Here is a 24,310-nt window from a genome sequence, read left to right on the forward strand (position 1 = left end):
CCGTAAAAATTTCTGGTGCACCAATAGTTGTACGTGCTTCCCTAGACACGGGAGTACAAACTTTCTGCCAAGCCTGATATATTTTATCGATCGAACCTGTATTTTGAACCCAGGAACTTGAGACCACCTTTGTCTAGCGACTACACCAGAGAGGCATTCAAATATGATTATTGAACCAAACTATATCTCTGCCCGTATTTTGCTAATATGTTGGCCCTAAGTCTTTTTACCCTATTATTATTCTAAATCTTTTTTAATTAATTTAAGATTAATTTAGGTTTTCTTCTAAGCATTTCAATAAATTGTGAACAGTCTTTTACCTAATTATTACTATTCTATATATTTTATAATTAATTTGCGATTTATTTTATTTAAATAGCTTTTTTGTCCGCTATCGCGTGTCCACTGTGTTTTTATCGACATTCATTTAAAAAATGTTTTTCACTTTGATATCTTTACGAACATACAAACAACGGTTATCTGCCAGGAAGCGTGCGTACAAATTAATTTTTGACTAGCCTTATCGTCCAAACGTCCATTCGCCGAATGAATTATTTACTCGTTTTTCAAGCTAATTGCTCTTCGAAATAAAAACATACCTGTATTATCAACTCGTTAAAATAAACTACAAAACGGAAATATCGTTAACAAACTCGAAACTTTAACTTTTGTTTGCTTTTTAGTTGAATGGAAAGAAATTATTTCGTTTCATTCGTTTTGAAATTAAAAGTTTTGGTTTGTATATCGTGAAAGTTTCCGGTATTAATCCATTATTCATTGATTTTATTAGCCATTCGAAGTTATTTTTAATGGTTCGATTTTTAAAATCTCTAATTTTGAATAAAAATTCTGAACTACCCAGTCTTTGTAGTAATATGTTCAGTCGTCCAACCAAGGCTCGTCACCTTAAGATCGTGTGCTCTGTATGAGCAATAATCTGTTTTACCGATCAAGAATGACATATTGCGTCGCAATGATTTGTTGTTTAGTTTCAAAAGATACTAAGAGTTTAAAACTTGATAAAGGAATTGATTTGAAAACTGACGAAGGTTTTCTTACTCTAACTGTACATAGATATTTCCTTCTAAGGATTATATTATACTGTTTGTAAGATCCCAGTGTTCCGGTTGTTATTAAGATTTTCTCGCTTTCTAGCTGTTTTTCAGGGTTCTCTCCCTTCTTGTTTAACCTGTCGTTCGATTACTAACACTCTGGACACTTATAATAAATTTAAATATAAATAAATATAAATATGAGACAATATCACATACATTACTCTAATCCCAATGTAAGTAGCTAAAGCACTTGTGTTATGGATAAATAAAAATTTTAACAAAAAGAAAAACCGACTTCAAACAAAACACTATTTTAAAACAAATGAATATGCACGAAAAAGTAATAAAAATAATTGCGTATTCAACATATTTTTTAGAGTCTTCCTAAGTTAAATGAAATGAAAAATATTAGACTACTTAAAAGTCGATTTACGATTATATAATGTAGTTATAGTTATTGGTATATTTGGAGCCGGTGTGTGTAGTTATTGGTATATTTTAAGTGAAGCTGATGTTGACTAACTATTTTTTTTTAATATGGATAGATTAAGCGTTCCGTTTATATGAGTCAGAAACTACTTCGAGGACAATTTCAAAGGAAACTTGCGAATAAAGCAAAAATAGACTTTCGAAAATGCGGATTTAATACGTCACGCGGCGTAAACTACAAGGATCCCTCGAAAGAGCTGTAATCGAACTCAGCAAAAAAACTTTGAAAAAGACCAACTATATTTCGTACATCATATGACATCACATCACATACACAAAATTTGATTAAAGATAGTAAGAAATTCTGCCCCATATCGCACCCTAACTGCGAGCCGTATAGGAGTTCCATCACTACATAGTATAAAACAAAGTCGCTTTCTCTGTCCCTATATCTTTAAATCTACGCAACGGATTTTGATGCGGTTTTTTTAAAAGATAGTGTGATTCAAGGGTAAGGTTTGTGTATATAATACATGAACAATATACTAAAGAAACACTGATAATTTTAGAAGTTTGCGATATGATGTCGTAAATAAAGAAATTCTGTAGTTATCCTGTGCTCAGAACCTTACCAAACTTTCACCAAATTAACCTTGAAGTATATATTTTATAATAAAAAAAGAATTATCAAAATTGGTTAACGTGATTTTCAGTTATTCACCTATTTGTCGCGCATATACAAAATGCAAATTTAAGACTTATGTCGTTTTCATATGGATACCATCATCGGAAAAAAATAAAAAAAAAATGGGACCCCACGGGAAGCACTACCTTTCAAACAAAAAAAAAAATATCAAAATCGGTCCACCCAGTGAAAAGTTATGAGGTAACAAACATAAAAAAAAAAATACAGACGAATTGATAACCTCCTCCTTTTGGAAGTCGGTGGAAAATCAGAAGTAACTACGTTACCACAAGCACCGAGACCCAAGATAGAAAACTAATGATAATCTACATCAACTCAGCCGGGAATCGAAATCAGGACCTCGGAGTGGCGTACCCATGAAAACCGGTGTACACACCACTCGACCACGGAGGTCGTCAAATCTACTCGATAGTAAGCCTTTATGAAAGCCCGCCTAGATAGATACTCTCACTGATCATAAATTCTATCGTCAAATAATAATGCTTGCTTATTACGGTTTGAAGGGTGAGTGAGCCGGTGTTACTAAGTTGTTTTTAGGAATTGGTAATATTTCCAATACCGATAAAACGCGTAGTGCCCACTTACCATCTGGTGGCTCATTAGAGGATAAAGAGTAACTCTTATGTACACATTTATTCTCTAAAATTAATTCTGCTCATTTAAATATTATTTGTAAATGGTCGTCCTTGAAATCGGCGAATTTAGGGCAAAGGAATTAATTATGTTTATCAAAATATTATAATGGTTCGTTCCCCTATGGTTATGAGAACATTTTGTTATTTTTATTTATCATTTTAATAAACATTATATTTGATGTTCTAGTGTATTAAGAACGATGTGAAAAAAACCTATTGGATTGATCCGTAATCGGAATTCATTTTCATTTATCCTTACTACGGTTTTTCTCTTTTTTTTTCTATTAGATAAGAATCATATTTTATTGTATAACTTTATTACTCTTTAGCTTCTTTCTCACTTAAATGGATATGCATGTGGTGTTTGTCTACACAAAGTTACAAATTTTTAATATTTACGTAGCTTTATTATAATTGTAACGTATCAACCCATTTGATTTGTAACTTGACGAACCTTAAAGAAATAAATAAATAAATAAATACTTATAGACTTAAAACTATATATATATATATATATATATATATAACTATACAGTGTTTTTTTAATAACAACACTAATTCAGAGAATATTTGCTTATTGAATTAAACTTATTTTTCAACTAGAACTACATCGTATAGATTGTATAGATTATTCAATTATCAAGAAATACGTTAAAAACACCACAAATAGTTGTCTAATACTGTACCCAAGGGCGATAAATTGGAATTCGATAGCTTTGGCGATCAAAACGCCAAACTGAATTTTAATAAAACATTATAAATTAGCAGAATTATAATAATTTATTTTCTAATAAAGATATTTGTAGTAGACAATATTTTATACGTATTGGAAACTATGATATGTACTATTATAATTATCGTAAATAAATCTACATCTAGATTCCGACCTTATATTTTACCGCCTAGCAGCAATACTCAGTAAAGTTGCGTCACAATGAAAGGTAAGTGAGCCATTATAATCATAGACAGTATAAGAATTTTATTTCCAAGGTCCCAAACGCATTTTAAATAGAAAGCACGATCAATCCATCTTACATTAAACAGGCATTAGTGACCACTGGCAATTAAGTGATCGATTTGCCAGATCAGTTACTTATGACGTAAAAGAAAAATCTGTATAAAACATATATAGCACTCCTTGGGAATGAAACGATCGCCTCCTGGCAATTGTTTCATTTAATTTAATTTCATATTAAATTGTTTATAAAATATATGAGACAAAAAATACCCGATGAGTTTCTTTCGCCGGTTCTTCTCAGGTTAGGTTAGCATTTACATTTCCGAACCGGTGGTACTCTTTCAATTGACCAATAAGAAAGTGTAATACTTCTATATTTAATAAAGTTTTTTGAGTTTGAGTTTATAAGAAAATTAAGGGGTCAGGTGCAAACATAAGTTTGTCACGGCAGGACAACGTAAATTCATAGTGTTTGAATATAAGTCCAATAATAGTTATAAAAATGCGGTCTCAAATAATTGTGAGCAGAATTATTTTATTACGGATCTTGAATATTATCTACTGATATCATCTTGAAGATAATAATCTAGTTTCGTTATTGACTCAAATTTACTTGTTTCAAACTCCCCGAGTATGGTCTCGTGAGATCGGTCTCGTTCAATGAAAACTTTATAAATGTTATCAAGATATAATAGTGTTTTAAAATTCTAGAAGTACTTTTTACTTTTAATATAAAGTACATTTCGTTAGACAGCTATCTCACACTGACAGTGTTCTATTAGTATGCTTTATTCATTTATGTTGTCAATAGATAATTTAATAAAAAAAATAAAAACTTTGCGAATTGGAAACCTACCATTTTTTCTACATATAAAAACAAGCACTAGGCATACACGAAGGAGTAATATCGTTGACGTTTAGGGGGTACGTCATGACTGTATAAGAGAGCAAAATGTCATGTATCTGATTCCATCTTACTCCCATTGGGTAAGTGGCCAATAGATGTTTTACCGCAAAACATTGTAAGCGAAAACTACCATTAGAAAACTACCATATTTTCTACATATAAAAACAAGCACTAGGCATGCACCAGGGAGTAATATCGTTGACGTTTAGGGGGTACGTGATGACTGTTTAAGAGAGCAAAATGTCGTGCATCTAAATCCATCTTACCCCCAATGGGTAAGTGGCCAATAGATGTTTTACCTCAAAACATTGTAAGCGAAAACTACCATTAGAAAACTACCATTTTTTCTTCATATAAAAACAAGCACTAGGCATGCACCAGGGAGTAATATCGTTGACGTTTAGGGGGTACGTCATGACTGTATAAGAGAGCAAAATGTCTTGTATCTAAATCCATCTTACCCCCAATGGGAAAATGGCCAATAGATGTTTTACCTCAAAACAATGTAAGCGAAAATCTAAAATTAAACTTTTATTTGATTCGACTTAGATGAATTATTAATATTATTTTACATATAAATGAACACATTTTAATTGTAGCATCAAAAGAGTATGTAATTACAGCTCGATTAGTTGGAACTAATTTGGAATGCATTTGCACGATTTGACCCACATATACTTACGAAGTTAAATAAAATCTTATGAAAATATCTTTTCTGGCTATTTGCAATCTCGGAGCTTGGGAGTACCTTTGGGATATTTTAAGCAAAGTAGGGATGCTCACGATTGGATTACAATATATAATAAATCTACAGCAACGTTATGAATTTCGATGTTAATATCATGGATTGTTTTTTAAGATAAAATAGTAAAAGCTTTCTTTCTTAACTTGCAAGGTAAAATCTTTCCTTGCAAATTATGATCAAAACGGGTCGCTCTTTTTAACGTAACCAATGAACAAGTTTAAATATTATTTTATTGATCAAAATAATGTAAACATCGGTTTCATATGTTCTTTATTTTAATGTTTACATTAAAACAAAGAAGAAAATTTTTATATTAAAATAAAGAACATATGAAACCGAGGCGTAAGTATTGGTTGATTCATTTATGCAGAATTCATTCATTTGATTGTTTAATTAACATCCCTATATAATTTAACCAGTGAAAAGGCTAACCATATTTATTCCGAAGGCGATTTACATTTAATTTCCTTCTTGAATGAAGATTCAGAGTTTATAGTATACTTAATGTTTGGATAAATTTTATTTTCAAAAAAAAATTAAATATACATACTACTTCCAACTTTTATACATACACATATACAATGTGTATATATTGTTTTATAATATGTAGTGATGATTATCAATTCAATGTTCTATTGTAAAGTTTTCATACAAAACGTTGGAGAAATTTGATTGTACGTTGTACTTTTTGTTTTTATTATTAAACAAAACATTCTATTTTATAATGTATTCGACATCCTTAGTGCAAATCAAGCTTATAGCTAATTACACCATAAATTATGAACTCCCGTGGTCTCATTACTTTCTCGACCATAATACATACTAATTTATGTTACAGTAATATTTAGCATAAATTTTGATACGTCATTCTCTTAAGATGGTAGGTATATAACTGTAAGTTAAATAGTAAAAAACAATTCATATATGTTTTTGCTGAAATACTATTAAGGCTTACCAGAAAATTGGCCACCTGATGGTAAGTTACCACTGCCATATACACTGATACCGTAAGAAATCTTAATTACTTCCTATCCTTGGAAATCTTAGGAACAAAATGATTGTGTACCTGTGGTTACACCAGAAGCGTAGCGTGCCTTAGCGGGGCCCCGTATACAAATTTGTTTGGGGGCCCTTAGGAAGGGTAAAGATTTCTCACAAAAAAAAAACATAAAATTAATAGAAATATTTATTCATCATATTTATCTGTCTGTAAATTTTTCCAAAATTTTTACAAACAATTGCAATTAAATACATACACACTCTCCTTGCTTTTTTTTGGCAAATAAAAATTTGATGAAACTTTGACGAGATGTCCGAAGGTAAAAGTCAGCAGCATTAATTCGAACAATTCCTCGGAACATTCCCAGTGAAAAAAGAATCAAGCAGGTCTGAAAAGGCTTGATAGTCTATAATTCGAGCCGCTCTGCGTTGAATACGGTCAAATGGAAGGAGCTGGTAATGGGGAGCATCCGCCCAGAGGTGAGAACAGTAATCCATGTGGGGTCGACTTTGCGTCTTGTACAGGCGATGGGCCGACGTGAAATCCTGTCTTGACTTGCTAAGGACACCGAGATTTTTTGAAGCCAATTTGGCTTTGCCTTCCAGTTGACCGCGGACTGACCGAAACAGGCTTGAATTATCCACGTCAAGTATTCCGATACTAGCTGTGGCGGCTATGGGAAACTTCTGAAATCGTGGAGATACGACAAATGGTAATTTTTTTAGCAGTAAACGCGCAAACTTTCGTCTTTTTGGGGTTGAATGGAAGTTTAGCCGAAGGTCCGTAGCTACTAAGTGAACCGGTGAAGGCATGGAGCTACTTCCCCGCCATCAGATATGTTAATAGAGTAATAAAGCAATAATATATGGACTAAGATTAGCCGGCCCCAGTCCGAGAATTTGTATAATGAAGACTCGATTTCACACACAAGTTTGTTCCGGTTTTCTCCAGCAGGTGGCCGGTGTCTCATACACCGGCCACCTACGGTGTCTACGGCACTGTCATCTTCATAGCAATGAATGTTACAGTAGTCATTGATATGTAGAAGAATCCGAGTGGGTGATAGACCGCAACCTTGTGGAACATCAGCATTAACGAATTTTAAATCAGAGCATTCACCATGTATAACGAATTTAATGCTCCGATCGGCCAAAAAGCTTAATATCCCGGAAACCCGTTGAAATTATGCGCTAATGCCCCCTCCTTGCTCTCAACTGCTTCTGGCCATCTATAAGTAAGGTAATCTAGAAGATCATCGGCTGAACGCCCCCGACGAAAATGAGAACAAGAAGGTGATGGCTATAGGCCTATAATTAATCGGACGGGTCTGGGCAGTTGCCCTTTTTTAGGGATCGGATGCACCAAAGCAGTCTTCCAGGAGTTACTCAAGAAAACATAGAGGGTTATTGGTAATTCGACGTATTTTCGTTAGGAGGTGATAGGGGTGACTATTTGCAATGTTTTTAACCCCCATGATATGCATCATCCAAAAGTGAACCGTTTTTGAGTTATCACGTTTTTTAGTTTTTTTTTCAAAGTTTGTCAAAAATGCAACTTCAAATATTTATTTTAAAAAAGTATCATTTAAATCAACTTTTGTCTTCTGATTTATAAAAGAAATTAAACACTGGAAAATTTTCAGTATTTAAACAATAATTATCGGTCCAAATTTAAAAATGCGGGCTGGAAACCCCCAACCCCCAAAAACCTCTGGCGACGGCCATGGGTGTACTGTCGTCTGCATAGCAGTGAATGTTCCCATTTATTTATAGCTGATGATGACTTTAGTTTTTCTAAAGTTTCTGCTTCTATGGACAATGAGTCCAATGAGAACTTTGCTTCAGCAGCAGAGCTCTCATTAGATATCGCTCGTCACCCGTCGCTCGCGCACAGTGTGTAGAGGCCATTACGCGGGAATAAGAGAAATTGTTTTTTTTTTTACTTTTGTCATTTATGAAATAAAAAAAGAAGTTGGGAAGATTTAATAATTTTTGCTTACGCTAGTTGGGGGCCCCGTGGCCCGGGGGCCCCGTATAATTGATACGGCAGATACGGCGGTAGCTACGCCCCTGGGTTACACTGGCTCACTTATCCTTATAAGCTGAAAACAGCAATTTAAAGAATTGCTACAAGTTGGGGTGCATATTATATTATAGCATATTTGCTTAAAATAAAATTCACGATGAAAATATACCTTAGTTCGATAGGGAATTTAATATAATATCTATGCCTGAATCCTAATACGTTTCTCATACACATACCTGTGCGAAGTCAGGACGGATATCCAGTCTCACCTATTTGAACAGAGTAGTACCTATATCAATTTCAGCTTCAAAGTTAAGGCTGTTATATCGCAGTTGCTAAAACTACTGGCGAAATTCGCAGTTTCATAAATACCGCTGAACATTTTTCCGCGTCAAAATTTAGTTTTAACAATGCAAATCCCCACTGAACTTTTAATCCGCTTGTGAACTTCTAGTAGCAACTCCAGTTTGAAATCCTTTAAGCCGACAATGAAATATATTAGTTTGTCACGGCATAACCTAGTACAAATTACCTACGAAGCCTAATTAGGTTAATATGCCTTGATGAAAGATAGTGATGATTAATTAACATGATGTATAACATGTGTTATAGGACGATTTATTTTTAGGTGAGACGGGATGTTCGTAAATTAAATTAAATAAAATTGCTAATTTCTTTTGAGGTAAGTAAGTACTGTTTACTTAATTACCTCAAAAGAAAATAACATTCGATACTGTTATTTATATTTTATCACGTTATATTTAATGCTATATATGTATAAACTTAATAATAAATTCGCTATATATTCTGATTTTATCAATAGAATGGATGTACAGTAGAGTAAGGCTCATTTTTTACAGGCTTAGTTTACACTAACAATCGAAAACCAACGCTGTCCGTCAATACTGTAAAGATAATATTTTTTTCAGATTCGATTTATTTTAGTTAATAACTTTGTCAACCGCGGCTACGCTCGTGTTTTAAAGGATGGGTTGTTATGTGTTAGGCAAACAAGTAGTTCTTCCATGGAGTGCAAATTTGCTTCATACCAAATTTCATCAAATTCGGTTCAGCGGTAGTGAAAGAGCGACAGATAAATAGACAAACAGACCGAGTTACTTTCATAATTATAATATTAGCATAAATAAAATTTTAATGGTTAAATATTTTTTGGATGATAGCGTGCGATAATTATACACAAAATTATCATTGTTTGTATTCGAGTTTATAATTTAAATAGTAACGTTTCTCAAATCTCCTATAATGTTAAGGGAAAAGTATACCTACAGTAGCTCCCACTTTTCTTGACTGCGTGTTAGCGGATTTACATTTGTCAGCCTTTCCTTCGATGTGTGCAGATTTCCTCACGACATTTTCACCGCAGCGCTCGAGATGAAATGTAAATATAAATCTAGCCATTTTTAAATATTTGTTTGGTTTTAGTTAGTAATAGGAAGTTCTATATATATAATCACTTTGGTACTTTGAAAACTAGGTGTTAATTTAAATATCACATTTAAACTTTTTCGACGACCTGAATATTTGCATTGCGTGATACGATATATTAATAACACATCGTAAATTAACTATGAGTTATGTTCTTACTAATTAATTATAAGTTTTATTTTATTAAAAGTATGTAATTTAATTGTCATGGTTTGTTAAATAAAAATTACTAAATGGAGTGTATTAAAACCTCTTTAAATATAATAGTCATAATTCAATAAGTTATTATAAAAAAAAACGGAATATTTTTACTTAATCAGGCCAGTTATAATTTTCCATTAATCAAAATAAAAAATATATATATTACTAAGAATAAATTTTTCATTTAAATTATATAAGCATCTGTTATATTATAAAAACATTCTAGTTACAGCATAATATTTACCTTTATTGAACTTCAGAAAAATATTAAAACTTTACTAAGAACGAACGTTATACAAATGGATTTCTTCGAATATTAAATAAATGTATTTTTTTTTGTTTCAGATATCCTTATAACATAATGGAACAAATGAGCAAGTACCTCATAATCATCACGTCTTTAATGACTGTCAAGCTGACCGTCACCGAGAGCAAAAACGAGACGAAGCCCAAAATTGATAGACGTCACTACCAAATGCCAATCTTCATCAACGTCTGCGACATTGTCGATAGACGTTCGAAAGTACATTGCTACTGCGACAGTAATAAGCCTAAAATGGCAACTCGAGCGGATTGCTGGATATTCGGCGGTGGATTAACCGAGGACGATTCCATATGGCCGAGTTTTTCATCACAATCCGAAATAGAACATCTCATGTTCAACGTTCGAACCGACGACGCGTTAACATTTATTCCAGCCAAAGCCATCGTTCGACTCGACAGACTTAAGCATTTATCAATCCAATTTGGGACAATCAAAACTATACATCCTTATGCTTTTACTAATTCTTCTACTTTACGTCAAATCGTATTGAAATCGAATAAAATAACAAATCTAGAGAAACATTCCTTCTCACAAATGATGATGTTATCAAACCTTAGCTTAGACGATAATCAAGTATCTGAACTAAAAACGGATGTATTCTTTAATTTACCCAACCTTCATGTTTTACATCTGTCTAATAATAATTTAAGCTTACTGCACGAAGGTTGTTTCAAGCACCTTAATAATCTCATCGAACTAAAATTAGATAATAATTATATATCAGTAGTAATTAGGGAAATGTTAGAAGGCTTGGAGAATCTTTCTAGATTGAACTTAAGAAATAATAAGATAAATATGATTGGAAACCTGGCATTTAGTGAATTGTGGGGTTTGAAAGAATTGATGCTAGATAACAATGCTATAGAATATATATCAGAGAGAGCATTTGGGGGACTAACGCAATTGAGAAAGTTGACGTTGTCGGGGAATAAACTGACAAGTTTTTACGAGGACATACTTGAAGATATAAGAAGTCTCGTCGTGTTGGATCTAAGAGACAATCTTTTGACGACAATATCGTACGAAACAATACGACCTGTTGTAGAAAATGACAAATCCCTTTCATCTGTGGTTTATTTAGACGGTAAGTACCCAACGATATTTCGCATGATTAAAACTTGTCTGACGTCATTCTTTTGTATTTCACTTGCGACCTACTTAGAAGGCCATCGTTATGCCAAGAACTGCGATTAATGTCACAATACAATTCTTGTCAACTTCATAAAATACTTTCTACTTCATAAAAGTGGGTTGCATGTATTGGTTAAATATATGACCCAGCTTGCTTAATAAATTTACACAAAACAATTATAAATCTAACGTTATCAAAAAGTTGGTTATTTATAGGAAAAATTTCAAGTCAAAAAACTGCATCTGAAACTAATAACTTATACTTTATTTTTAACGTTACTTTTGACATAACTCACCCCGTTAGTTGATTCATGTATTTATTTTAAGATCGATTACAATTCTATTTTATGTCATATAAAGTAATAGCTTATATTAAATAAATTCAAATCTAAAAGCAAATATCAAATTGATTATGATATATTTACTTTCAACTGTATTAAAATAATCCTTATCAAGTAAGCCATTTCTATTACCCTCATTCTAAATAGGATTAAAACTTTGGACGGTCGAGTTTGTTATAAATTTAGTTCTGTCGTTTCTTGTTACTTTTTCTCCTCGTAAACAGAAGTTCGCTGTAACCAGGGCTCAGTTATGAAATTCAAATTGCTTTGTCTTTTTACAATGCGGAAAGTGTGAAAGCTTGAAAAGTTGGAATGAATAGGTGTTAAGGCCACTTTTTGCCATATTTTTCAATTTCACTGCTCAAAAAACAATTTTCCCTTTTCCACTGCCAAGAACTGTAATCGTTGAGGAGGTATTGTTAATTTTTATTGTTTTTAATTAATGACGTTTAACTTGATTTATCCTTCTTCGCGTTACTTCTCAATTGCTAGGATTCTTATGTAGCTAAGTGTTAACAAACTCATATACGTATAAGTGTGTGTTTTAAAAATTTGTCAATGTATTAATAATTCTTATACATTTGCGGTTTATTGGTTTTTTCATTGGCGCAAAATGATAAAATACCCCTGAATTGTTCTTTACGGCATGTAACCTCAATAGCACATTCGATGTGAGGAATGTATCAATAAGACAAGATAATACAAGAACGTCTTGCGATGGGAATTGCTTTATGTTCTTTTTTATTTTACTTTTAAGAATACTAGCAACGCCTGTTTTCTAGGAATCACTTTTATTTCTATTTTCCCCTTCACTTAAGCGTAACGTTTGCGTCGAGAGTGGATACGACATTGGTCTAAGGATCAGATTCGAACCTACAATGTTCTTAGCAGCCATATATTTTTAACAGCCCGTGCCCAAAGGAAATACGTCCTCTCTGTTTTACTTCTAATCGTATAAACCCAATTCGATACATACAAATAAACAAATGCGTACCTTTATAAAACAGGATCGATTTTATTATGGCAGTGCGTGCTTAATCCCTTATATTATTCATAAATGGATTTTCGGTACCTGTAAAGGCGGCTATTGAAAATAAGAATCGTATTTTGTTAGGTAATCTGAAGGAAATGGTTTGGGTCTTACCACCTTTATCTCCGGTACTGGCTTACTGTCGTAAATTAGGTTTTAATATATAATAAACATATAATGGAATCCAAGAATATCTCATGACTGTATATTGAATGTTACATATCTTATTTTGCGAACCGATTTTGTGATTTGTGCACATTTTTAGCTTAATTATATTTTGATATATATTATGTAATTACTCTGAGGTTTTATCGTTTAATTTATTAAAGCCCTTGTGTATATATGTAACTAGTTTTCATTTCAAAAATTAACAAAATTTATTAAACAAGTGTTATGCAATATTATTTTAGCGGGTCAACGAAGGTAATAGATTTTTTTTGTCTTCATCCCTGTTTAAATTATTCGTTCCTTTTTTGCTCGGTATTAATCGGTGATTGATTTGAATACTATATGGTAAAATGTAATAGTACAGTACATTAGCAACATGTGAATTTCCCACTGCTGGGCTAAGGCCTCTTGAGGAGAGGGTTTGGAACATATTCCACCACGCGGGTTGGTAGATACACATGTAGCAGAATTTCGTTGAAATTAGTCACATGCAGGCTTCCTCACGATGTTTTTTTTCTCTGCCGAGAAACGAAATGAAAACACAAAATGATTATAAACATAAATTAAGCCCTTCAAATTCACTGGGCCATCGTGGTTTGTTCAAAATGTAATAATGTAATTGTAAAAGTTCTATTGGGTTTAGCATCACAACATCTCACATAAGTTTGCGTCAAGTGACAAGTGCCGTAACCGCATGAAGCAAATGGCTCGCACACTCGTCATCGCGTTTCACTTGTCCATATATCGCTATCATTAATTATATTTTTTTGGCTGAGGTGTTGAATACTTTTTTAGGTTTCTCTTAATCCGTGAAGTGTTTTTGTTCCAATCGTAGTTATTAGATTTACATTATGATAACCTATATATCAATCAGTCTCAGATACACAGCAGTTCATCGGTTATTATATTTTATTTATATATTACATATCTATGTATCGTCCGCTAACCTTAGCGGATGGACGAATAGGCCGATCGTTCTTAAGAGCCACTCCCCTTTGGCACCGTAAGAAATTTTAATGATTATACACATTACTTATGCAACCACCGTGGGTCCAAGGATATTATACTCGCTGTATTTACGCTGATTCACTACACAAACTGAAAAACAACACTTTCTAAGTATTGTTGCTTGAGGGGCAGAATATATAATGAATGGCTGGTATCTTCCATCGTTATTTATAAGGACTGATTGATTGTGTCGTCACCACTATCTACTGCGTTAATAAGGAAGGATGTTAAGGGTATTTATGTATTGTCGTTTACTATGTTATGTGTATATACAAACCCTTGACACTATTTTTATTTAGAGATATGAGTTAAATGCGAAGTATTTATAACAATAATTGGGACAAAAGTAATTCTAATCAGGTGAGACGAATAAAATCCAAGCAATTTATACGTTTGTTTAAAATCAAACAACACAATTTTCAATCCTTGAGCTATAGAAATAGCTAATATTTAATTTGTCTCTTTGTGTAACTTCGATTGCAAAATACAACAAATTCAACGTTAAAAGTAACGTAAAGTCTTCGACATTTTTAAACTTCTCTAACTCGATAAACAAAATTTTGTTTCCAAGCGTTTTACAAATTTATTCAACAGATAACTCTATTAATCAATGGTCTGGGACAATACCAGATCTATTACGAAAATTTAATTTATAAACTTGAGTTAAACTTTGGTAGATAATCCCATTAAGAAACCACTCGTTTTGTTTAAAGTAAGAACAAAATATATGGAACGGATGAAAAAAACTTAGCTGGAGTTTAATATTTGGTCAATGAAGTTGAAAAAAAATATTTCAAAGATAAAACTGTTCTAAGTGAAAATTAATATCTAAAATATTCCATTTTTTAAAATTGGAATTATATATTAAATCAAATTTAATACTGCTATCTAATTCGAAAGCAATAAATGATCGTACTCGAATAAAGTAATTTTTTTAACACTACGATAAATTGTTATTATATTATATTATTCTTATATTTTCACGGTTGAAAAAACGACGTGGTTTGCTAGTTTATATAATAAATCACCACCGATATGATTTTCGTATAAATTATTTTAAAAACTGATAAAACGTTATATTATCTGAATACATTTAAAACGTCCCTTGGGTAACATATATAAATGGTAATTTAAATAGCAAAATTTTCGATTTACGAAATGTATTTACAATTTATTGTAGCAAAAATTCGCAAGCAAACTTCCGCTATCAAAACTGTCTTGTGTAAATATTTGTTCAACATAAGATGGTAATAGCCTCATAGCTCCAATATGCAATATTTCAACGTCAATTCGATTCAACATGAAATGTTCTTACAACGAATATGGATGCCGCACGTGCTATCCAAGGATGGAAGCCATTTTTCTCCACTAAGTCCGAGGTACCACTATCTGTTCGCAGGTTTCCATGTTGCTAACTTTGGTAGATAATTCTGGAACGTTCGCTGAATTTAAATTGACTCTTTCACATGAATAGCTGTTATATATTTACTTCATAGTTTAACTATTATCTTTTATTTTACAGCTTAAAATTTTAACATTTTACAAACGTGTTTCAGAATGAAAATCTTTGGTATAATCGATTTTTTTTTAACCCAATGTTAACTTTTGCTTAGTACTTTAATTAATTTGGTATAAAACAGACGACTAGAGTTGTAACTAATCTCCAAGTTCCTCAATTAGTCTAAGCTATTGTTAGTACTAAGATTTTTTATTTTGATTTCATGTATTAAGTAAATTATTTTTTGACTCACCTAAAACCCATAAAAAGTTTAGAATTATGGTCGTGGGATAATTGCAAGTGAATGGTACCCCAACGGATCTAATGGCGTTAAAAAAGTTATTTAGTCCGATTATACATTCAAGGTCTGAGCATTTTTATTTAAAGGCATTTTTAAGTAAATGATTTAGAGGTTCAACGCTCTTAATTATTCCCCGGGGCCATAAGATACTTTTCTCTTTGTTAGATAATAGCATTTCTTAGTTAGTATTCTAAAAAATAATGGGTCCTTTAGGCATAATGAATCCAATAATATATGGAAAGGGGAAAAGTGCATTTTCAGCGAAGTGATAAAAATGTGCATAAAATTTTAATTAGGTCCATTAGAATTAATGAACCCGAAGATCCCTCGTTAGATTAGAAAAAACTATTAAAATTTGAATTTCAAAGAAGCAATCTCAATGCTTGTGATGCATATTAAGTATCCAAGGATTTCGAGGTTAATGACACAGAAGGCTTGACTTCGCTAATTACAGAGGTCGAGATGGTTCTAATTTGCAATTGTTCTGCGCATTAAATCTAATACGTTCCTTTGTTTCAGGTAACCCACTCAACTGTAACTGTCGCCTATCCTGGATATATGTTCTGCGTAATGAAACTCAAGACAATACAATGAAACATGCCCTCGAAAAAATATCCTGTGTTCCCGATCCGGCAAACGATAGACGACTCAGTGAAGCGAAAGATGAAGAAGTAGATAATGGTAATGTCCTAGCCGACGATAACTACGAGTATTACGATAAAAGTGACGATTATAACATCGATAAGGAAAAACCGAAAGCAAATAAAGCCATTAAACTGACAGATATCCCCTTGGAGACGTTACCTTGTCCAAAGGAATTAATGCAGTCGATTGAGGAAACTTATGGCCATCCCGTACAGAATGAGATTAGATTAAAAGCATTTTCGAATGTCGGAAGAGATCTGCCTAACTTCCTTTTCATTGCAACGTTGCTGATATTATTTTAAAATGTAATATTCGAAAGACAAAAACAATGTTTGTGATATTAGAGTAACGTTTCGCGTATCTGTATTGTCAATAATTATGTTATTTAATCTTGTAAAAAATGTAGAAATTTAAGTGTTAAAATAGGCTAAGAATTTTTGTTCTTCATAGGCTATGTAAGGAAATTAACGATTTCAAAATTTATTGTACATAAAATTCATATCTCGATATAATAAATTAAAAAAAACTATTTGCGATTGTAACTTACAATAAGGTAAACTGTTAGTAGTATGATTGATGATGACGTATGTTGTGTTATTTATTTTGAAACTGAGTGTATTATTAATAACAACAAAAATATTAGCGAGTTTGTATATATTGTAGGTGGCACACAATAATGACAATAGTCAGGACTGTGCAGGTGTGAACCGTACGATAATGGAAACGTTCGTAAATGTAGAAAATTAACGGCCTCGAATCATACTATTAACAAGACATCTTTATTATCTGTTGTTCTCAACATATTGTTAAATATTAACGTGTCTATAAATACGCACTTATTTAAAGTAATTTTCTTAACATTCCGATTCTTAGATGTATCACTCGTTGCAGTTTGATATTAAAAATACAATATAGTCGTTGATATGTTACTAAATCATATGCCAAAAATACATACAATATAATATAAATGTAATTAAACGTTTAAAATTAAATTTTATGCGCTTGCTTAAATGTGTAAAGAATATTTATTAATTTCATGTTAGTTTTTTAGAAGATAATTTTAGAATGGCCATTTTTAATCACTATCGGTTTTCTGAGAAATTCTGCGAATTTTTGTCCGAACGCTTCCTCGTGTTAAGTATTTTAAATGTTTCCAACATAAGAGTATGTCTTTAAAATATATTCACCGACTGAAAGATTAACTTTTAAATTATTTATGCCGTTAACATTCTGAAGGAGGAAGGCAGTACTTCTTGTGGATCAAATTTTTACACACCATATAACTTGAGCAGAAACGAGCTTAATAATAAATGAAATGTGAAAACTTTTGTCACGATCCCGTGCTTAAGTGAAAATATGTTCGTTCGCTGCAAATATTTTAAAGGCTAACGAAATTGTATGCCCATATAAAAATCGTATAACCCCGTCCCTCAGTGGAATTTACGTGTCACATTTTTAGCTCGTATTTAATATATGCTCGACACTCATTCCATTATCACTGATTTTCTTTACCGATACATGTTTTTTAATGAGAATCGTGAAATGAAATAAAATATATTTCACAATTGTAAAGATATATTAGAATAAATGGTTGCGTGTAATGATATTAACTAAACTGTGTTTTGCTTTATGGATTTATTGGAATGTGTTCGAAGAAAATTTGAGTTCTTAAATTGAAAATTGCCCAAAACACATACAACTCACGAACAGTAACTAAGGAGTGTTTTAAATCTGACTACTTATTAATTAGTAAAACCTGCTTTAAATATAGTAATGAAATAAAAAAAATACTCTCAATAAACAATGAATCATTGGTATGGGCTTAAGTCCATGTATTTTATTTATTATAAAAGTACAGCATATAAATCTCATTACTGGGAGACCGCGGATCCTTTGGGAAAAAGTTTTGAGCTTATTCCACCACAATTCCCTAACGCGTTATAAATATAGCAAAAATTCATTTAACACATACTGGTACAATCCCTTGACCTCCAGCCTAGTCTTTACTAGCAAGAGAAAATTTACAAACAAATGAAAATTCAATGGAGATGGCTCAGATTTAAAGGAGTTCTAGTCATAGGGCAATCTTCGCTTTTATAATGTATGTCAATCTATGGACAAGAAAGTATCCCTTAACTTTGAGACATAACGTGCTAATAAATAAAAATCTTATTATAATATTACAAATAGCGATTTTTGCTTCTATATTTAAAAAATAATATTTTATTATGTTATTTCGTATGAAGTGTGGAATATAGATAAATAGATGTATATTATTTATGAACGCAACGAATTGTACAAAATATATTTATTCTTACCCATAGATCTCATGTAATTACAGATGTTGTGGATAGCTCAGAATCTGTTGTAATAAATATTTCTACACGTATAACGCGTATTTATTTCATCCCAATAATTCCTACGTAGTTTGTAATAAAAATTGTGGGAGATTTATATTATTTTTTATAAGCGAAGAAGAACGAAAGAGATATGTTTATTGTAATTTTATGAGAAGGGGCAAATGGTATGTGAGGAAATGAGAACAACATACTATTATATATTATATTGACCATAATGATAAAGTACTTAAAGATTATGAGATAGAAGATTAGGATGGAAGGAGTTTATATGAATAAGTAATTGAGATAGATTCAAGTATATATAAAGAAGAGAATAAAAGAAGACATAAAGAGTTAATTAGGAGAAGAGTTAGAGAATGATAATGATATGGTATAACTTGAAATGAGAGTCATAGTTGTGTGTTTAATAATAATAATAATGAGGTTTAATGATTGAGATATATGAACAATTGAACATGTATGAAATTAATTTATAAATTATACATAATCTTATTACTTCACATAATTAATTGAAACATCAGTGTTAAATTACAAGTCTATCTCTTCTGTTGAATTTACATTTAGTTCTTTAAAATTCAGTAATTATATTATCCGCGTAAGATTTAAATTAAACTGCAACTAGCAAAAGCTGAATCGAATTTATGAATAAAATCAAAATAAACTTTATTAAAGTAGATTTTGAACAAACGCTTTTGTATCGTCGTTTTATTCGATTAATTAAAAGTAAGAGTACTACCGGTTCGAAATGAAGATTTTGCAAACTCAGTAGTTACTCTTTTATACGAATTCAAACTATTCCCTACATTTCGCTAGCTCATCGAGATGTTCGTTTAAATGGCAACGAAATTGTTATCTAAGATAAAATACCGAAACTATATTAACATAATTATGTCGAATAGAATAATTAGATACTCATGTATAAAATAATTCCAAATTATTATTATTAATTGGATTACAATTTATTAGTTAATTTAATATACTAGATATTAAATAAACCATCTTAAATGTTTTTCGCGGATATTTTTGACGTATAATGTTAGGGGGGATAACGCTTTAGATATGATAACGTATATCCATATCAAAGGCGATGCATTAATATTTTTTTTTTATGGCATAGGTGGCAAACGAGCAGGAGGCTCACCTGATGAAAAGTGACCACCACCGCCCATGGACATCTGCAACACCAGGGGGCTTGCAGGTGCGTTGCCGGCCTTTCAAAAAGGAGTACGCTCTTTTCTTGAAGGTTCCCATGTCGTATCGGTTCGGAAAAACCGCCGGCGAAAGCTGGTTCCACAAAGTGGTTGTGCGAGGCAGAAAATGTCTGAGAAAGGGCTTGATCGTCGATAACTCGAGCCGCTCTACGTTGGATGCGGTCAAATGGAAGGAGCTCGTACTGGGGAGCACCCGCCCAGAGGTGAGAGCAGTACTCCATGTAAGGCCGAATTTGCGCCTTGTAAAGTTTTAGGCGATGGGCCGACGTGAAATACTGTCTCGCCTTGCTGAGCACGCCCAGCTTTTTTGAAGCCAATTTGGCTTTGCCTTCCAATTGACCGCGGAACTGAACGAGGCTCGATATCAACGCCAAGTATTCCGATACTACCTGTAGCGGCTATCGGAATGTTCTCAAATCGTGGAGATACGACAAATGGTGTCTTTTTAGCGGTTAACGCGCAAACTTGCGTCTTTTTGGGGTTGAAATGGACCAGATTTAGCCGGCCCCAATTCGAGACTTCGTTTAATGAAGACTCGATTTCAGACACAAGTTTGTTTCGGTTCTCTTCGACGTTTTCTCGAGAAATATTAGCTCGGCCGGTGTATAAGGTGTCAACGGTACTGTCGTTTGCATAGCAATGAATGTTCCCGATTTGCAACAAATCATTGATATGCAGAAGAAACAGAGTGGGTGATAGAACGCAGCCTTGTGGAACACCAGCATTGACGAATTTTAAGTCAGAGCATGCACCGTCGACAACGACCTTGATGCTCCGATCTGCCAAAAAGCTGGTAATCCAATTCATAATTTCCCGGGAAGCCCATAGGAAGGAAGCTTCGAAAGAAGCGCTTTGTGCCATACGCGATCTAAGGCCTTCGCTATGTCCAAGCTGGCTGCTAATGCCTCCCCCTTGCTCTCAACTGCTTCAGCCCACCTATGAATAAGGTAAACTAGAAGATCACCGGCTGAGCGACCCCGACGGAAACCGTACTGGCGGTCACTAATCAGCTGATTCTCCTCTAGGTACCGCAGGACCTGGCAGTTAATAAGGGACTCCATTATCTTGGAGAGCAAGGAGGTGATGGCTATAGGCCTATAATTGGACGGGTCTGAGCGGTTGCCTTTTTTAGGGATCGGATGCACCAAAGCTGTCTTCCAGGAATTCGGGACGACGCCTAATGTGTAGGATTGCCGGAAAAGACGCGTTAAGACCGGTGCCAACTCGGGAGCACATGTCCGTAGCACGATTGGAGGGATACCATCGGGTCCGCTCGACTTATGAATGTCCAAGGAAAGAAGTGCTTTACGAACTGCACTTTGCCGGAATTTAACCTCCGGCATCGTGGTATCACACCGCGGAATTGTTGGTGGAGATTTTCCTTGGTCATCCAGAGTCGAGTTCGACGCGAAGAGAGAGCCTAAAAGATCAGCTTTCTCTTTCGCGGTATGGGCCAATGACTCACCGTCGCTGTGCAGAGATGGAAAAGAGGGCTGACAGAAATTCCCTAAGACAGCCTTAGCGAGAGACCAGAACGCTCGTGTTCCTGAAGGGAGACGCACCAGTCTCTCGCCAATTCTGCCAATGTACTCCGTCTTCGCCCTAGCAATCACGTTTTTGAGGGACCTAGAGGCTGAGTTATATTCCTTTTTGAATGCGCTGGTATTTACATCACGAGACGCAGATGCATTAGCCCAGGTTTGATAGCGTTCCCACTTTCGGCTTGATGCCGTTTTGCAGAAGCGACCAAACCAAGGCTGGGACTTGCCACCGATGGGTACTGCAGAGTAAGGAATGAATAGTTCCATACCCTGAAGCACTACATCGGCAACAGAGTCAGCAGCAGCGTTCGGATCATCCGGCGAGAAACAAATCTGCCCCCATGGGTACGATGCAAAAAAAGACCGCATCCCATCCCAATCTGCTGACTTGTAGTGCCATACTCGGCGGCTCCCAACAAAGCGAGGCCGTGAGTACCGCACAACCGGCACTGTACTCCGGACGAGACAGTGGTCAGACGAGCCCAGAGGGCGATCGACGATAATCTGATAGCCATCCGGATGCGAAGTCAGCAGAAGGTCCAACAGGGAAGGTGTATGATCCTCCACATCCGGTATTCGCGTTGGCGAGTTGACCAGTTGTGTCAGATCATATGCTAGAGCGAAGTCCAGAACAGATCTACCCGCATGATCGGTGGTGCGTGAGCCGAGCCATTCTACGTGGTGAGCATTAAAGTCACCCAGAATAATGATCTCTGCGGATGGAATCTGCTGCAGCACGGAATCTGTAGCCATTTGAACGTGCTCAACCAGTCGGTCGGTTTCGGCATTACCGCTATGGGACCTATAAAGGCACGCATAGATTCGCGGATGGTCATCGCAGTCTACACGCAGCCAGATAATCGATAGGTCCTGTCCTTCAAGGCTGCCGAGGCGTCGAGAACAGATATCATCTCTGACGTAAACGCATACCCCAGCTCGTGGTATAAAAGAATGTTCCAATTTGTACCCAGGGTACGAGAGAAAAGTCGTATCGGCAGGAGAAGATATCTGGGTCTCGGTTAGAAAGAGCAAGGCCGGCTTCGCCGTTTCCAGATGGTAGTGAACGGCGTTGAGGTTGGAGTTGAGTCCCCTTATGTTGCAGAAGTCCACAGCGAGGGTGGTAGGGGTTGCCTTATGATGCCTGCTCCGCTTGCCCCGAACAGTGGCGAGCGCAAAATTGCCCCCCCCCCTCAGAATTCGGAGGGCAGCCTGGGCATCCCTGCTCAGGTGGTGTATGTCCTGAGCATGGATGCCCAGAGAGGGATTCTCCACCGCTGTCGCTGATGATACCCTCCTGGGGTAATTTCACCAAATTCTGCACAACCATCAAGTTTTGGGGGGGAGGGGGATTGGGCCTCCGGAACTCTCACTTACCGGACGAAACGCGGTAGCATAGCCACCACTTTACGCCGATTTTAAGTGAGAGAGTGGTACTTCCCCGGGCGTGCCGGCCCATTCGGCTGTAACCCGAAGGTATACAGCGTGGCACTACCACTTGTAAACAATTACCTACCACAAAAACAAATATTAACATTGTATAGTCAAAAACAGTACATTAAATAATTTTGTAGCACCAAGTCTTAGATAAGTAATATTACACAAGTAAATAAACTTGATAAATGAGATCGGAATCAGTGGTTGTATACTAATAAACTAGATGAAATAAATGTCAAGCCAATGTCGACATTAAAAGTATTTGAATAAATTACTATTTAAAGAAGGAAAGGCAGGGAAATGTTACAATGAAACAAAGCAGTCAGTCAAGAACGCGTAAGTTAGCAAAGGTTTAAAGTGAATCCCTAAAGAGAGCTCTGCAGAACAACGAGCGGAACACTGTATGGGAGGGATGCCTTATATCGACACGATCCCGCAGCCTCTCCAATCCGTGCTTAAAACGGCCATCACTGTATTTACACTACATGAAAGATAATGGTATAACACTAAACATAATTACTCAAAGTAGGCAATCAACAGTTTTAGTCTAATTTTAAAAATTGTTATCTAGTCTGAGCATCGCCTTATAACAAATTGTTTATTCTTACTTATTACTAGAACTTATTCGATAAAGTTTGAATGTTTTAAGTAATTATCCACTTATAATTATAATTGTACCTGAGCGAACAGTTATTGATTGTTTTGAAATCCATTGTCTTGCAGTGTAATTTGTCCTAATTGCTAACGATATCGGAGCTGTATTGGATATATACATGTTGTCTTCCTGACCAATTTCGGTTAAAGTGAGCAATTTGGAAGACTAGCCTTCTGCAATGTAATATATTATTATATAGAAACTCGTCGAGTACAGGATACGGATATCCTATCGAAACACGCCATGACGTTGGTTATTTATTACTTATGTAAAGAATTATAAACAACAAGTTCCATGATTCTTCACTAAATGTACCTCCTAAAAAAATGAGCGATGGTACTAGTACCAGTACCATCGTTCATCTTTTTTTTTTATTTATACATTAAAAACCTAAATACCACCTTCAATTTGATTTTTTTTATTTTTTTTTTAATTTACAAAATTGATTAAATTTTATTCAAACTTTTATCCTAAGTTACACACAATAGGCGACGAAAAATTCATTCATGCCTATATACCGATTTCTATATTTGTAGCTTTAGTAATATTCATATA

The 24,310-nt window shown here is 34.3% G+C and overlaps 1 protein-coding gene across 1 annotated transcript in view; it reads left to right on the forward strand.

The window, feature by feature from the left end:
- LOC124535816 (connectin-like) overlaps positions 1 to 18,943 on the forward strand; it is a 58,507-nt gene extending 39,564 nt beyond the window's left edge. The window contains exons 2-3 of the mRNA XM_047112178.1: positions 10,453 to 11,516; positions 16,429 to 18,943. Of these exons, the coding sequence (XP_046968134.1) occupies positions 10,469 to 11,516; positions 16,429 to 16,856 (1,476 nt within the window). The 5' untranslated portion in view covers positions 10,453 to 10,468 and the 3' untranslated portion in view covers positions 16,857 to 18,943. The remainder of the gene's footprint in view (positions 1 to 10,452; positions 11,517 to 16,428) is intronic.
- The last annotated feature ends 5,367 nt before the right edge of the window (positions 18,944 to 24,310 follow it).

The sequence above is a fragment of the Vanessa cardui genome, chromosome 15 (genome assembly GCF_905220365.1).
Source record: "Vanessa cardui chromosome 15, ilVanCard2.1, whole genome shotgun sequence".
Lineage (NCBI taxonomy): Eukaryota > Metazoa > Arthropoda > Insecta > Lepidoptera > Nymphalidae > Vanessa > Vanessa cardui.